The sequence below is a fragment of the Quercus suber genome, unplaced genomic scaffold, assembly GCF_002906115.3.
Source record: "Quercus suber isolate HL8 unplaced genomic scaffold, Cork oak 2.0 scaffold_301, whole genome shotgun sequence".
NCBI lineage: Eukaryota > Viridiplantae > Streptophyta > Magnoliopsida > Fagales > Fagaceae > Quercus > Quercus suber.
Genome location: NW_027069757.1, coordinates 709,694 through 725,749, shown reverse-complemented (window position 1 = coordinate 725,749; position 16,056 = coordinate 709,694). Strand labels below are relative to the sequence as shown.

The 16,056-nt window shown below is 34.2% G+C and overlaps 2 protein-coding genes across 2 annotated transcripts; both read right to left on the bottom strand.

Moving 5' to 3' along the window:
- LOC112025011 (O-fucosyltransferase 1) lies at positions 1–6,471 on the bottom strand. The gene is given in 6 exon segments (XM_065782430.1): positions 1–1,794; positions 1,911–2,034; positions 4,691–4,779; positions 5,082–5,158; positions 5,733–5,814; positions 5,907–6,471. Coding segments are annotated over 6 exon segments (915 nt in total). The 5' UTR covers positions 6,081–6,471; the 3' UTR covers positions 1–1,425.
- Positions 6,472–11,408: 4,937 nt separating this feature from the next.
- Positions 11,409–15,844, bottom strand: LOC111997397 (sulfite exporter TauE/SafE family protein 3). Its single transcript, XM_024029482.2, has 13 exons — positions 15,687–15,844; positions 15,034–15,308; positions 14,556–14,715; positions 13,961–14,161; positions 13,813–13,877; positions 13,697–13,724; positions 13,513–13,604; positions 13,359–13,445; positions 13,200–13,250; positions 12,778–12,999; positions 12,279–12,372; positions 12,018–12,158; positions 11,409–11,873 (listed from the first exon to the last, which is right to left on the bottom strand). Exons 2-13 carry the CDS (start codon positions 15,244–15,246, stop codon positions 11,788–11,790), a joined length of 1,440 nt encoding a protein of 479 aa, XP_023885250.2. The 5' UTR covers positions 15,247–15,308; positions 15,687–15,844; the 3' UTR covers positions 11,409–11,787.
- Between the last annotated feature and the right edge of the window lie 212 nt (positions 15,845–16,056).

The following is a 16,056-nucleotide window of genomic DNA, read 5'->3' as shown; positions in this document are numbered from 1 at the left end:
AGTAAAAGGAAAGACAATATGACCCGTCATTATTGACGTGGACAATTTTAATCTATTAAGGAGAAAAAAAAAATTTATGTGACCGACCCAATCTAATCTATTAAGGATCCATAGATGACTCCAAATTTTGGGACTAAGGCTTTGTTGTTGTTGTTGTTGTTGTTGTGAGTTCGTCGACATCCTTTTTCAGTTTCTCTATCCCATTCTTAGTAATCATCTTTTATACCTCATTATATTAGCAGAAAATATAATGTGTATTTACAAATCTGCGAGTTTAGCATTCAAGGATGATAGCTAGATCACTCCAGTTCTTTACAAAAGACATTTCTCATATATGAAAATTACCTGAAAGGCCAATATGGTTTAGAAAACCCGTTCTTTTCATTTTGATATATGAAGGTTCATCACTGAGGTAGAATAACACCAGCTAGAAGTCAAATTTCTAATCTTTCTGCCTCAGATACTGTCGAGTTCAATGGGGTCAATGGTTTCAAGTCATCAGTTGTTTCACTCTTCAACTGGCTGCTTAGAATTTGCAGATCATCTGGGGGGCTTAACAGAATAGAAAAACAAGCACACATGTTCTTTGGGATGTCAGTAAATTTTAGTGTTGATGTGTTCCATTGACCCTCATCTCAAACCTTACTTCATGGGAATGCTTGATACATTACCCGCACAGGACTTGGAACAAATGCACATGCCCACACAAAAATATTTATTCATGTATGCATCATGCCATCAATATTTATTATTTAACACACCTTTAGTTTAGCAACAGTTGACATCTTATAATTTAAAACTATTTTGTTCCTTACAATGCTACCATGCATGATAGTATCAGACTATTTACATTAGAGAAGCCCATCCAAGACAAAAACAAGATACCCATCTGACATAGTATAGATTTGGGGAATCTGTCTATGTGTTCTTGTGGTGGGCTTTAGGATAGGAAAACTAATGATATTGGGATTAATATGATGATGGTAAGGCTTAAGATTTTGTAGATTGAACTGTGCTGGCAAGAGGAGGCTGGAAATTGACAAACATGCTTGCTAGAAATACTGGACAGCACCAACAAATTTAACACGAGACATTTTCACTGTATCTTTACTATGTCACTATCATTTAACAGCCCCTATTCCAATGGGTGGTGTTAAACCAGGGAGAGGGAATATGTATCAAGATATATTTCTTTCTCAAATTCTCATAAATATAGTTAAACTCTACTACAGAATCTACAGATAGATAGGACAATTGATATAGCCCGAGAGATAAATGAGCAATGCTTGTATAATTCTTTACTGTTGAAAAAAAAAACAACGAACATATTAGTGGTTATTTTACCACTTTTACCATAAACACATTTTCCTATAACCAAATAAAATATGCAAACACAGCCCTTAAGGTAGGCAAAAAATCAATCAATTAGTAAGTATCCAATCCCCAGCCCCCTTTCACATGCACAAGCAAATACAAGTCTGCAAAACTTATAATAAAATTAGATACATACCCAGCAAATGCCAGCATATCCATCTCGAAACGAAGATGTATAGACATGAATTGACCTTGAGATCGGAGCTTATCAACTATTGATTGACTTAACTTCATAATATGTGGCTTAAATCTTAGAGCATCATAGTTAACTCTGCATCTCAATCTTTGGTACCCAGGGTTGTCAATTTCTTCTGCTAAACGGTGAGAAAAGGGGGTGAGATAAATGGCACCATGTTCCTTCATCTTCTCTAAAGCAACTTTAGTATACCAACTGATAGGATCATCTCTTTTGGGTTTAATCTAAGTCAAGTCAAAGGGAAATAAATGTGAAAAAGAGGAATGTTAACATTTCAAGTACATAGAAGAACTTCAAATATTTCTGCTCATGGTTGTAAAGAAAAACAGTAATGTTCAACCTGGAAAGCTTTATTCTTCTTGGTTTTCCCTTTTTTGCGAATTTCTTGTATACTTTTAACAATCTGAACATCAGACCTCATCGTCCTGATAAAATGTTCAACATCTTACATATCATGGAAGCCACTGCATAGAGTAAAAATATTATGAGTTATTAAATCAGAATTAGAAAGCAAGATTTGACAAGAAAATAAACAACCAGGGATCATGTATTCTCAGGACAGAAGCTTCTTGCGAATTGATGCTCAGTGGCATATCAAATAAAACACAGCAAATTGCCATAGTTAGATGACAATCTTTACCTGATTGCTTCGTTCAAATTCCAGAGGATTGTAAAATACCTTGCACTCAACTACAAGCATTTCACATAAATTTGAAAAAAATGATATGTAAAAGAAATGTCTATCATTATATTATTTGAGAATGCAATAGCAGCCAGGCCATGAAATACAGAGAATCAGATGTTAATAATTGGAACAACCCCAACTAAGATGTATATTTAAATAGTGAATTGTATAAAAGCCATAGATGCATAAATTAACCTTGCACTCTAATAGATAATTTCTCCACATATTCAGTTACTTTTCCCCAATCTATGATCGTAAAGACTAAAAATGCCACTCATAAATTGAAATATGAATATACCAAATTTCAATTTAATTAAGGATAAGTTCTGAACATTAGACGGGACTAGAGGACCATTAGTTATATAATCAAAACTTTCAGATAAAAAAGCCTTCAAAAATGGCACATTTTTTTTTAACATTGGGCATTCAATGCATTTAGTCACATATAGTAAAAAATAAATGTACTAAAAAAAAAAAAGAATTTTGATTTGAGCAAGCAACGTGTGTTTCTAAATCAGAAAAGTTTGAAACAGGTACACAATAATGCACGTCTGAGTATGATGACAACAATTCAATGATTTTAAAGGAAGGCGGGAACTCTCATAGGTGAACCAATCACAATGGAGATTTGAAAGTGAATGGTTAACTATGAGGAGGAAGATGGAGTCAAAAACAAATTGTTCCCTCTTTTATTTTTTATAATAAATTGCTCCCTTTTATGAATCTTCTAAAAACTAATAACAAAAACACCAACATTCATTAATACTCATTCAATATTTTTATTAACAAACTCTCTCTTATTTTAGTATAATAACACTTATATATACTCAAAAATCTTAGATTTTCCTAATAGAACTAAAACTCCTGCTATGACTGCTAAACGAAATCCTACTTAACAAAAAAAGACTGTTAAACAAAATCCTAATTGAATTGAACCAAAACCCATAAATAAAGACCCATAAACTAAGATTTACTTATCAATAAAACAAAACTTAAGGCCTACAACAATGACCTACAAATGCGACAATTACAGAATTGTGAAAATTCCCTTCACTCCAGAAAAACCAAATAAACAGAAAATAAAATACTAAAAACCTAATGAATGTTCTTGGGATTTGTCTTAATTTTAGGCTTAAAAAGAAGATATTTTTTCTCTAATTACACTAAGGTTGCGTCATTGCTTAGCCAAAAAGCCTATATGACAGATCATGATAAATTTTCAATTTGACTGCAGTATCACACAGATATTTGGAATCTGCATCAAGAATCTCAAATTTTAAGGCAAAACCATACCCTTTATCTTACATTCTTTGAAAAACTTAAAGCCCCCAAGTTCTACCCAGTGATTAGCCATCAAATGGATACTAGAGCCAGCCCCAAAGAACCCAGTTTAGTAGCTGCCAGAAATTTCAAGCAGGCCATTTGATCATTTCCATTTTCTTGCATCCATTGATATTCAAGCTTTTCAAACCCTATTCAACTTATAACAACAAAAAAATTAATTAATTAAAAAAACTGCATTCTAAAATTCAGAACCCTAAAAGCACAAATTCTCCAAAATTTAAGCTCACCATATAAGCATTCTTTGACAGATGTCAAATACGTCCTATGTCACCTAAGCTACATGTTTCATTAAACGTCCCACTCCCCAAAATCACAAAAATCACTAACTCTTACAGGTTATCAATCAAATATTGACTACAATAAAATCTTAGATACTCTAAATAAAATGACACAAAGAAACTTCACTTACATGGAAAAAATATTGCTCCATATTCACATTAACTATCCATTTGTTAAAGTTGACTGCGTTATTTGAATGAGATCATTAAACGTAAAATTATGACGACAGATGACTAGGTAGATACCAATTTATGAATGCAATGAAATTATTCTAATACTTCCTTTCTTTGCATTGCAAAAACTAGTTAATATAGCAATTTTGGACATTACCTTTCACTCAGTATTTCCCTTTCAGGGGATTAAACTTTAAACAGATGAGTGCAGAGTGCTTGTAGTTGGTCATTTCTTATTCTCCATCTTTTGGAAGTCGTTAGGAGGCTTCTTTTGTAATTGTGGTTTCTCATCTTTTTATACATAACAATTTCATTTATTCTTCTTCTTTCTTGCTAGGTACTTAAATTCTATTATCACACTAAAAACTTGAATGTAATTGGTCTTAGCTTCTCCAGATTGTCAAACAGTAAATGCAAACGGAGTCCTCCATTTGGGGGCCTTCTTAGATTAACCTGCAACTATTGAATAGGAGATTTTTCAGGAATCAGTTTGTTTAATCTGTGTTCCTGCATGCATGTCTAAAGTATTCACTCACAGAAGAGATGAATAGTACAGCAATTATAAGAACAAATACATCAGACCAAACAGATTGGTTAAATTCAAAGTCATACAAGGTACAAATATTTGAAAATAGATACCTGTTATCATGCCAAAAGGAGTTTGTGCCCAACTTAGGTAGCACTAGTGTAGCATTCATGATTCGTGCAACGAGAACCGAATTAACAATCTAACAACATCCAAAAGAGCATATATTAATTTACATGAAACAACTCCATAATAAAATAAACAACCTCATATTAATGCTAACTTCATTTAGCATACAGAAAATATGGAATCTTTAAAATTCTGGCTTGGCAAAAAAATTTGAGTAGCCTCACTTATCATGTAAAAGCATTTAGTTCGCTTCTTTTGTTTTACACCAAAACAATAGAGCTAATATGATATTTGTCTAGTATCCCACAAGAAAATTATAAGGAACCAAGAGTAAAAAAGTGAAATGAAGTTCACAGCAGGGAAAAGGATACCAACCCCAATACGTTGCTGGTTCAGACCACCATTACAGCGAACAAGCAGATAGCCATTACTCTCACTTGGAGCTGGAGGAGCTGCCACAATGTACAAGAGCAAACCAAAAATTCAAAATCTGAAGTCTCTGAAATCTAAAGAAGTTTAGCAAAAAAAAATCTATCAAAAAAGAGTATGCGCAGTTTTTATTAGGCACTAACTAAAGTCGTGACTTGAAATCACATTTTCAATACTTAGTACTGTTACAACATTTTCAACTCAAATCTTATATGGCAAGCAATTATGGGAATATGGGCCCACACATTTTCAGTTAATAAAAAACTTGTGTGCATTAACAATTACCAAATATTACGTATACAACAATTTCACTTTTACGATATTTTCAACTCAAATTTTATATGGCAAGTAATTATTGAAATATGGGCCCACCATGGCACCACTATCGTTTCTTTTTCAGCCACCAATATATGTTACCTAGATTTGTTGTTAGACCTAGCCTTTCTCATTAAAAAAAAAAAAAAAAAAAAATACCTGGACCTTTTTTTTTTTCTGGACCATTTTTTTTTTTCGGGGTCTTTTCTTCTGATAAGTTTAGCATAAAATTCAAACAATGTTATCATAGGAGCATTGTTTGAGAAAACGAAAAGTACACACGAGGCCAATGAGATCGTGGCACAGAAGATGACCTCCAATCACCTGAATCAGCGGCACCTCTCCAAAGTTGTTCCAACTTGATCTGCTTGAAACAGGAACACACAAAGATGCAAAACTCTTGTTAACAAACAAGTCATAATATGTGGCATTCAGACTGAAGCAAACAAAACAAACCTGGGAGCTATAGGCGGAGGATCGAGAATTGGCGGCGGCGGTGGAGGATGAAAGGAGGAGGAAGGAAATGGTGCAGATGAAGAGCACTAGTACAACCACCACGATTGAAAACCTCCATACTATGGACTTCAATGGATGATAATGCCCTATCCTGCTTGCATCGCCAATCATCATGATTTTATATAAATCAAAACATCAAAATCACTATCAATAGTTGAAGAGAGTGAGTGAAGCAGCAGCAGCAGTAGTAGTTTTAAGATAATTACAGCTTTTTAAGTATAATCTGAAACTACATGATGATGATAAGCATAATCTATCAATAGTTGAAGATAATTCTGCAGAGCACTTTGTTGAGACTTGAGAAGATTGAGAGTCGAAAACAAACTCATCATCTTCGTCTGCTCTTGTGGGTGAAGCAACATTTGGTGATATATGATATATCTTTATCCCGCGTAACGGTAATAATGAAATTGTTTGGTTTTTGAAGATTGAGATTAGCGTTTATTGTCGGCCTGGCCTCCATGGATCTATATTGGGCTCGAGGTTGGAGAGGCGGAGTGATGGGCCATAGATGAGGAACGAGAGTGAGTGGTTTTCTAATGGGGCTGGCTCTTTTGATTTATATTAGTTTTGAGGGTAATGAATTGGATCTCAATCATGGGTTTTAGTGCTAATGGTTTTTGGGTCTAGACATTGGCCTGTTACTTTGGAGTTTTGAATTTTTTTTTTATTTATTTAAAAAATAATGGAGTTTGAAGTTTCAAGTGCATATTTTTGGGTGTCACCATTATACTGGGGTTAATAGTTCATTTGAATGGGTTTTGGAGGTGCATGGCTAGTGGAGGAATTAGGAAATGGGTTGAATGGTGGTTGAAATGGTGAGTTTCATTATTGAGTGATGGTAGTTACATATCGTGTGTACAAGATATATACGTGTTTTGAAAACACGATTTCACAACTATAATTAAAATCGAGTTTTTAAAACATGATTTTAACTAGAGTATGTATGAAGTGTATAACTTAGCATGTACAATGATAATTAGCATTGTTCGTTTAGCTATGACAATGAGAGATTGAGCATAAATTTGTGTTTGGTTGCCAATAAAAATTTGAAATCTATTTTCTTGTTTTTTTAGCCACATGATCTCTTTTCTCTTCGGACAGAGTACTCATTAGTCCGAGAGCACATTAATTCAACTTCTCTCATTGGTGTTGCTGTTTAATACTGTAATTTTCATTATTTGCCTAGCCCTTTCGCCCACTCTCTACAAAATTTATTGTTTTGGGCTCAGAGGGTTCCAAATCCATACCTCCTTGGGCTTGGGCCGCAAAAACTGACCCTACAATCTCTATTAGCAATAAGATGGAACTGGTAACAGAAGTGTCAATTTGATGCACTATCAAAATTCATGTATCAAATGTCATGTCACCCATATAAATCATATTTGTCAAATATATGCAACATTACCCATGATCTATGATTCATTGTATCTTATTCATGATTCATGACTTTGGATATAAATTCATGATTCGTTATTAGTATATAGTTACCACGGTCTCCCTTATTTATGATATTGAATGACGGCATGAGGTGGAGGGCTCTTTTGATTTATTAGTTTTGAGGGCTGTGCACTGGGTCTCAGTCATGGGTTTGAGCCGTTGTTTTATGGCCCTACACAACGGCCATTCCTTTGTAGGTAATTTAGATGTTTGGGTGTCACCAATACGTGGGGTTAGACTTAGGAGTTCATTTGAACGGGTTTTGGTGGTGGCTCACTGAGGGGATTAAGAAATGGGTTTGTTTAATGGTAGTTTAGATGGTGAGTTTCATTATTATTATTATTAACTTTTTAAAATTTTAAAGTCAAATGACCTCTATTGGCAATTGGATGGAACTACTAAACGGAAGGGCCAATTTGGAGCAATATCAAAGTTCTTGCATCAAATGCCACATCACCCATATAAATCCTAATGGTCAAACATATGCCTCTTCACCCATATAAGTCCTCAGGATAAAAACTAAGGAACTCATCTGAATGGCACTCAAAACTAAAAGCCAAAAATTCTATAACAAAAATAAAATTAGAAGAGTAATGTTTATTACATATAAACTGTTATTGTTATATATAGTTTTACATACACTCCCAAAGATAAATGAAATTGTGACTTGAAGTCATGATTTCCAAGTTTGAAATCGTGACTTCAAATTATGATTTAAGTTTGTTAAAGTACATCATTACAGATATTTGAGCATATAAAAAATGAGTCCAATATGAATATGCAATTCCTACCATGTTGTAAAATACCAGTCCATTTGTTAGCATTTATTCTATTGAGGTATAGAAGATAGAGATTAGTTTAGCTAAAATTTAATGCATTTAGATTAGGTTAGAGTTGCCAATGAGGGCTTGGCTGAGTGGGTAAGGCTCGGACGCTTCGTGCAACACACCTAGGTTCGAGTCCTGCTGCCCACAGACTTTCGTTGGAGGGTAAACTTAGTGGTGAGGTGTACTCACAAAATGTGAGGTGACTCCCACACAGAAGGTACAGAACGGGTACCGACTACGGACTGCCTGACTGAGGCCACTGGCTCCCTGCCCGGGAGTGTAATATGACCATAAAGACTCCCATTTTTTGCTTCTTAAAAAAAAAGAAAAAAAGATTAGGTTAGAGTAGAATATCTATCTTGTATTAATTTTTTTTAATTCATTTGATTATGTAATTCTATTGAAAGTTTATGAATATTTAATGCAAAAAAAAAAAAAATGCTTTGATAAGCAATTTATATGAAAATTTTGTAGATAGGGGCATAACCAAGAATTTATAGTTGGGAGCCCGGTTTGTTGTGATTTTTTTTAGAATCTCCACAACAAAAATTGTAGTATTAATATAATAACCATAATTCAAAAATTTATTGAATACAAAATTATCAATTTTAATATATCATCATATTCTCAACAATTATTTAGTTCACTATAGATATATATATATATATATATAATTTCAATATTATTTTAAAAACTATCAACCCATTATTATTTGTAATATTGAAAATTTCCTATATTTTTTAATTTTTTCAATGAATTATTTAGCACCTAATTTCAAACGAAAAAAAAAAAAAAACTTAAAAAAATGATGATATAGAGAGATAATTTATTTAGCACCTAATTTCAAACGAAAAAAAAAAAAAAAACTTAAAAAAATGATGATATAGAGAGATAAAATATATTATAATATAGCAAGCAATACAAAAATTGAAGAACAAAATTTTGATAAACAAAACATATTCATTAAACTAATTAGAAAGGCAAAAACTCATATGGTTAGATTCATATCATAAATAAATTAAAAAAAAAAAAAAAACCGTATGACCATTATTATATGTTTAACAAAACTTAAATCTAAATGCCCATATGCTGGAGTTTATTTGGTTGTGTTGAGAAGTGAGTTAATGCATTGACTTGAGAGAGGGCAGTGTAGGTTGGCAGCAATGGGGAGAAGTACAAAAGGTAGCTTCTTGAGATTGAGAAAAATGGAAAAAAAAGGTAAGTTTTTGTTTGAAGAAGTGATTAAATGATGCTCTTTTGAATCAGTTGTTATTATCGAAGTATGCAATGAATCATTTGGACAACTGGGGGGCTAGCTAGTATATTATTTGAGGATTTGTGGACTTTTGAGTCATATATTTATTAGACTATGTTGAGATCTTACGGATACGTGGGGGGACCTGTCATATTTTTTGAGGGGATCCATTGTCTATTACTTCGTACCTGTTTGGATTCAGATTATAACGTCTACATCTGCGTTTTGTTTTTGTTTTTTTGAGAAGCATGTTTTGTGGCTATGGTGGCTTTTTCAGTGAATCCCGTACATTGTTCACGGGATCTATAAACTTCTTTTTTCAACAAAATTTTCATTAAAAATAGGTTTTACGACATTATTTACACATTTAAAAATTATTTTGTTACAATATTTTTAGTTTTTAGTTTTTAACAAAATAAGCAGTATTCAAACACACCCTTCTTGGTAGGACCACCATTAGCCTAAAATTATCATAACAGTAAAGAAAATTAAAATTTAGGGGGCCATAGCTCCGCCCCTGTTTGTAGAAAAACGGATATTGAAAGGACATAAAGGGTCGTTTGGATAACACTTATTGTTGCTGAAAGTTGCTAAAAACTGATTGTTGTTGAAAACACTGTAGCAAAATAATTTTTAAATGTGTGAATAGTATTGTGGGACCCACTTTTAATATTAAATATTGCATGAACAGTGCATGAACAGTACGTGAACAGTGCACTTACAGTACATGCACAGTAAAATTTGTCCCCCCAAAGTCAAAAAAGCCGGCAAAAAAAAAAAAAAAAAAAAAAAAGGGAGAAAACGTGAAACGAAAACGTGCCGCATCCGGCAAAAAAAAAAAAAAAAAAAAAAAAAAGGGAGAAAACGTGAAACGAAAACGTGCCGCAACTTGCCTTGCAATCCAAACGCACGCAAACTAATGCCTTTAAGTGTCTCATCGACCGGACAAGGCAACAGTCTCTGTAATAATTGAATAACATTTTGGGGCATCAAAACACTTAAATAATTCAGGGGTACAAACTTTTACATTGAAAAATAAGACCCTGCTTGGTAGAGTAGTTAAATAACATAATTTCAGTTTTTAAACAACATTACACATATTTTTATACACTTTTTCACATACATATATTTAAAAAAAATACAAATAACGTTACTTAAACTCTTCTACCAAACGGACCTAATACTTTTCTATGCCACTCTTTTTCTCCTTACCTAGTGTAAAGTACTATGAAAGCACGGGAGAAAAGAATGAAGATAAAAAAAGGTAATGTTTTATGTGCCAACCATTTTACTCTTTAGACCCTGGTGACAAGATCCTCAGTAATCCATAAGAAAACTGTGTACCCAGCCTCAGTCTATTACAGGTTGGTGTTAAGTTAATGAACCAGTCATGTCACTGTCTATTAGGATATTCATGTCCATAACTAACATCCCCCTCCCATCTCCCAACCCCAAAGATAAATGTACAAATAAATAGTTGCTTATTTCAGGTTCTGCATTAGTATCAGTAAGCAAATGACAACTTATTGTTAGCATGAATTTTGTTTGGATGGACATTGTGCATCACATTCTCATTCTCACCTATGGAGAAGAAGTTCAGAGTTATCACATTTTCTTTGGTCCTAATCAGAGTTTGGTATGCGTAGGCGGCTTTTAGGTTGCATTTTCTGCTAGAAGGCCGGTTAATGAGGCTCTCTGGAGTGAGAATTCATAATCTTCACAAAGCTACTATGAAACAAAATGTGTATTCTTTAAGACATTAGGTGCGTCCTCAGCCTAACCTTCATAGCTCTTATGAATAAAGTCAACAAAGGTTTATCAGCATCATTTCCCTATTATACGTTACACAACTCATCCTCTACATTATCAAGGAGTTATCATTTAGATGCCGTGGCACTCTTGCTATCCACTCAAAAGGAATTAGATTCTCAGAACCTTGCAAGCATTATAGTTCAAGTACAAAAATTACAACTTCTTATAGAAAGGATGTTTGGTCCTCAGGTGCTGGGGCTAAACATTTCATAACAGCTACTGTCTCAGCCCTTGGACTAATTTTTTAACCAGATCAGTGGGTACAAAACGTGAGAACCATCTGTCCAACTATCCTGAAAAAAATTGTAAAATACAAGGCACAACAATGGAGCTTAACTATGAAATGTTCAGCATCAAGCCCCAGTTATTACTCATCAGGAACCCAAAATTTGATTCCCGAGTATAAGAACATCTTTGAAGCTAAAGGAGAGAAATGCATCCACTAAAAATTTTTGAATGTGAAAGTCAAAAGGAAAAACTTTCTACATTATGCTTCATATGTGCAGAGGTTTTCAAATCCCATATACTCCTTCTGCTCAATGTTTTCAATCATGTTTGCTATTCCCACCCCACCTGTTTAGAAAGAAGCAAAGTATTAAATATTCATGATGAAGAAATAAAAATCCATATCTAGGCTGAAGCATAATTAGATAAATACTATTCAATATATTAAGAAAATTGCAATAAGTATATGCCTATATCCAAAATGATACGTACCTAGTGATATAGCACTGATAAAAATTGTGGCAGACAGAATGAAGATGATCAAAGATGATCTCCCTAATATAGCGATCACCTTTCTTACCAAATGTTGTCCTACAAGGGCAGCAATGGTTGCAACAAGAATAAAGTAGAGAGCTGCAAGAAATATTAGAAAGAAAAAAAAAATGATTACCTGAGTTGATTTTTGGAAAATAAAAATGATGTCCTTTGATTTTTTGTGTCATTATTTGTGTGGTAGTACTCAACTCTACTTACCATAAGGAACTGGAAAACGTTTTAGAAGGTAATATTCTACGACAGACATGGATGAGGAAAATGTCATGGCAAAGGTGGCGGTGGCACTTGATACCTGCATGAATCATAGTGAGGAGGTCAAATTTTAGCAAGAAAATTTACCATTGTTCACAAAATAACTGGATGTCCGTTCTGAGGGGTTAATGAAAACACGGAAATTTTGTAGGATTGAATGTTTTATCATCACAACTTAATAAACTCTTTTTGAGTTTCTTTAGAAAGAAGATGGTCTGCTTCCTTACCTCCTTTTTTTCCCCTATATTTTGAAAATTAGATGGACAACAATTGGAGAGGGGGATTTTGAACTTTGGTTTTCCTAATAAAAGATAGCTACAAGGCTCTTGGCTGCTCCCTTTACCTCATTATCTGTTCCCAGTGCTATTAAACTAGGTGTACATCAAAATACAAACTTACTGCCTAACATAAATGTTACTGAAAGTTGAAGGAACATCAAATGCACCTGAGGGGGGATTCCCAACTCCAGAAAGAGTGGACCCAAAATGAATCCTCCTCCAAGACCAAGCAACCCTCCGACTACACCAGCTAATATGCCACAAGAACAATAAAGAACCAGCTGGTGGACTTTCCAATTTGTGCCGTCTTCTCCCTTTGATGCAATCACTCTCTTCCCTTTGTATAGGTTAACAGCTTCATATGCACTCACTCCAAATGTTACCGGAATCTGAATGACAAAGAAAAGAAATAACAATGAGATGCTCTGGGAAAAGATTTCAATTAGGATTGAGCTCATAGCTCATCTGTCAGTGCTTAGTTCCACTCCCAACATGAGGCCGAGACTTCATTCCTAAAACTAAAAATAATTAAATAAAATAAAAACAATGAAGACATTTGTTCTATTCTTATTGAAGCTGTGTAAGGTACCTGTAATAAGTTTAGTACCCAATATCCCGCTGAACAAGTAGATGTGTAATTCTGAATCCAAATCATGAAAACCCCATCAGTCTAGCTCATTGATTCATAAAGCAAAGGAAAAATCCAATTATAGGCTTATAAAAATTTAAGCACATGGCTGATGAAAACCTTAGCAATCTGCAATGCAAGGACTATGACCCAGACAGCAAAAAGAATTCCAACTTCCTTCCAGTAAATATTGTCAAGCATAGACACCTGAGAAGGTTAAAGGAGTCAGTCATGGAAACCATGAGTCAAGGAAGATTTAACTATGTAGTCTTACCCCTGACTTTTCAGATTCCTTGGTCTCTGAAGGAGTGTTATTGCTCGGGCCTCCCAGTAGAGGAGTGTATTCGACCTCTTCAATACCATTAGCTAATTGAAAAACATGTTAGAGCAGGCAAGAATTCTTTAAGGTACCAAAGATAGACCTCTTACACCAAAGAGAAAATGAGAGACCAACTCACCACTTTTTTCCAAGCGTCGAGCAGCTTCCTGAAAAAATGAGAAAAAAGTAAGAAACTGAGTGAAGTATAAAAAAACTTCAAATCAACCTAGAATATGAGCAAATTTTTTACCCTACCTCTTTAACTATGGTTTCCTTTTTCCATGTTTCAACACCCTTAAGGAATGCCTTAATTGAAGTAACTGCATGTAATCACAACTAGATCAGGGAAGTCATCCAAGAAGAACATATGGAGACTGCAATTCAAAGTTCAAACAATCATTACATAGGAAAATGATGATTAACAAGACTGTGATCATCCAGTCAGCAAAAACCACATTACAAACAACTCCAATACTGATCCCCAGCACCAACATCGGTTGAAACAGAAGTGCAAGATCATAGTCAATGATAGGCAGATCGAGTGTGGGATGCCTTTGCTTTAAATTATAGAAAACACTTGAAGCAGCGGCACCCATGATCATACCTGACCAAACAAATGAAAGCACATAAAAATTCCCTCAGGTGTGATCAATAAGAGTATAGAATACAGAAAATTAAGGATCTAATAGTCCATCACTGCACCCTTTCAAAATTCAAAGAATTAGTATTATTCATAAACAAGCTGGGATAAACAAAATCAATAGCATACGCTGCTTCACTTCATCAGAAGGCTTATGATGACAATTAGTCAAAAGGGATTAAATAAGCCTCAGTGTATTGACATTCAAGCAATAGAAACTAGAAATCTTAAAAGATAATGTGACTCTAAGCTTCCAATCAGAAATTTCCAATGAATTCTGATGCAAGGCTTCTTAATAGCTTTCCAGTAACACCAATAACCCGGAGAGAGGAGAAACACCTATGATGTCAGTACTTACATTTAGACATTGCTGTTGATGATTTCTCATCAAACCCGATAATCAGGGTGAGCATAGGAACAAAAATGCCACCACCGCCAACGCCTCCCACGCTTCCAAAGGCTGCTCCAAAGAATCCTATTATGGTCCCAACCACAATTTTCCAGCCAAATTCCATTTCCTGTGAACCCAAACTCTCAAATTAATAATTTTCCCACAATTTTCAACATATTAATTACAATATAAAAACCAAAAAAGAAAAAAGGTATTCTAGAAGAGGAATAATTGAGTGTTTTACCACAGATAAATTCAAAAACATTAGTCATTGTTCTTTTATAGTGAGAAAACATAGGAGAAGAACAGATTCAACTTTGAATTCAATATGTTTTTATTTTGTTACCCTGAGAATGAGAGGATAATGAAAAACATATCAACTCATCTAGGACAATTAATCAATAAACACATGTAATTGTTAAGACATCAAAAAAGTTGGACTTACCGGCCAAACATGTGTGTAACCCAATCGACCCTGTTGCCATAAGAAATTCAATACTTTCATAACATAACCAGTCTCAACCTCTTCTTTTACATTGTTACTTGAATCTTCTAGCCCTACACTTCCTTTTGCAGAAACCAAAACAGGAGCTATAAGCAGAAAACCAATCAAAACCATTTCAATCAATCTTGATCTCCACCATTCTGATCCAGCCATCACAAATTTATATTCCCAGCTCCCTCCCCTTCAGAATATCAAGCTCTCTTTTTCACTTTTTCCTAAACCCACAAAAGCCAAAACATATGGAAGGATTAATAAAAATTCAAATTTGAACAAAACCCAGTTCTTAAAAAAAAGCTTTGCTCCACTTTTGAGTGTAGTAGTAAAGTTCAAGACTCTTCCAAAGAAAAGGGGTCCAGGAAAAGCCACTCTGGCTGAGCTTTTAATAAGACAAACAAAGGTGGAAGCGCAAAAAAAGATCAAAGTGTCAGCTTGGACTCGTTTGAAGTTTAGATTTGTATTGAAAATACTTAACACTACTACTATTCCTAAATTTGGCTGTGTTGAAAAATGATAAACTTTAAGCTGCACATGGCATGAGTTGAGTGCATGACTGAGAACTTCGACAAACTCAAGAGGGGATAGAGTTTGGTTACCTCAGGTACACTTAGAACTGAGCGGTCAGGATTGAAAAAGTATTTGCGACCTTAAACTAACTTTCTCTGATGTCAGCCCTCTCTCTCTCTCTCTCACTCAATATATTGTTGTCTCGCTCTGATTTTCTACTGGTCGTTCTTCCCTCACTTTCATTTGTTGGTAGAAATGAATTCGTATTATTATATAGCCGACGTCGACACATACAGCAATTAGATTTTTTGGATTTTCGGCCCTAAAGTGTCAAATCCATTAGTCCACTTTCCCTGTCCTTTGCATATTGTGTCAAAATAATATCTGCAGATTTAAAAAAAAAAAAAAAAAAAAAAAAAAACTAACATGGCTAACCGTGAATTAAAATATTATTTTTTT

What these genes read in the sequence shown, in the direction of transcription:
- LOC111997397 (XM_024029482.2), bottom strand. Translation starts at nt 15,246, where the DNA reads ATGGCTGGATCAGAATGGTGGAGATCAAGATTGATTGAAATGGTTTTG. An exon ending in AGGAAACCATAGTTAAAGAG is followed by an intron (nt 13,725 to 13,812) that starts GTAGGGTAAAAA and finishes TCATTTTTTCAG; the next exon opens with GAAGCTGCTCGACGCTTGGA. An exon ending in ACGTTTTCCAGTTCCTTATG is followed by an intron (nt 12,159 to 12,278) that starts GTAAGTAGAGTT and finishes TATTTCTTGCAG; the next exon opens with CTCTCTACTTTATTCTTGTT.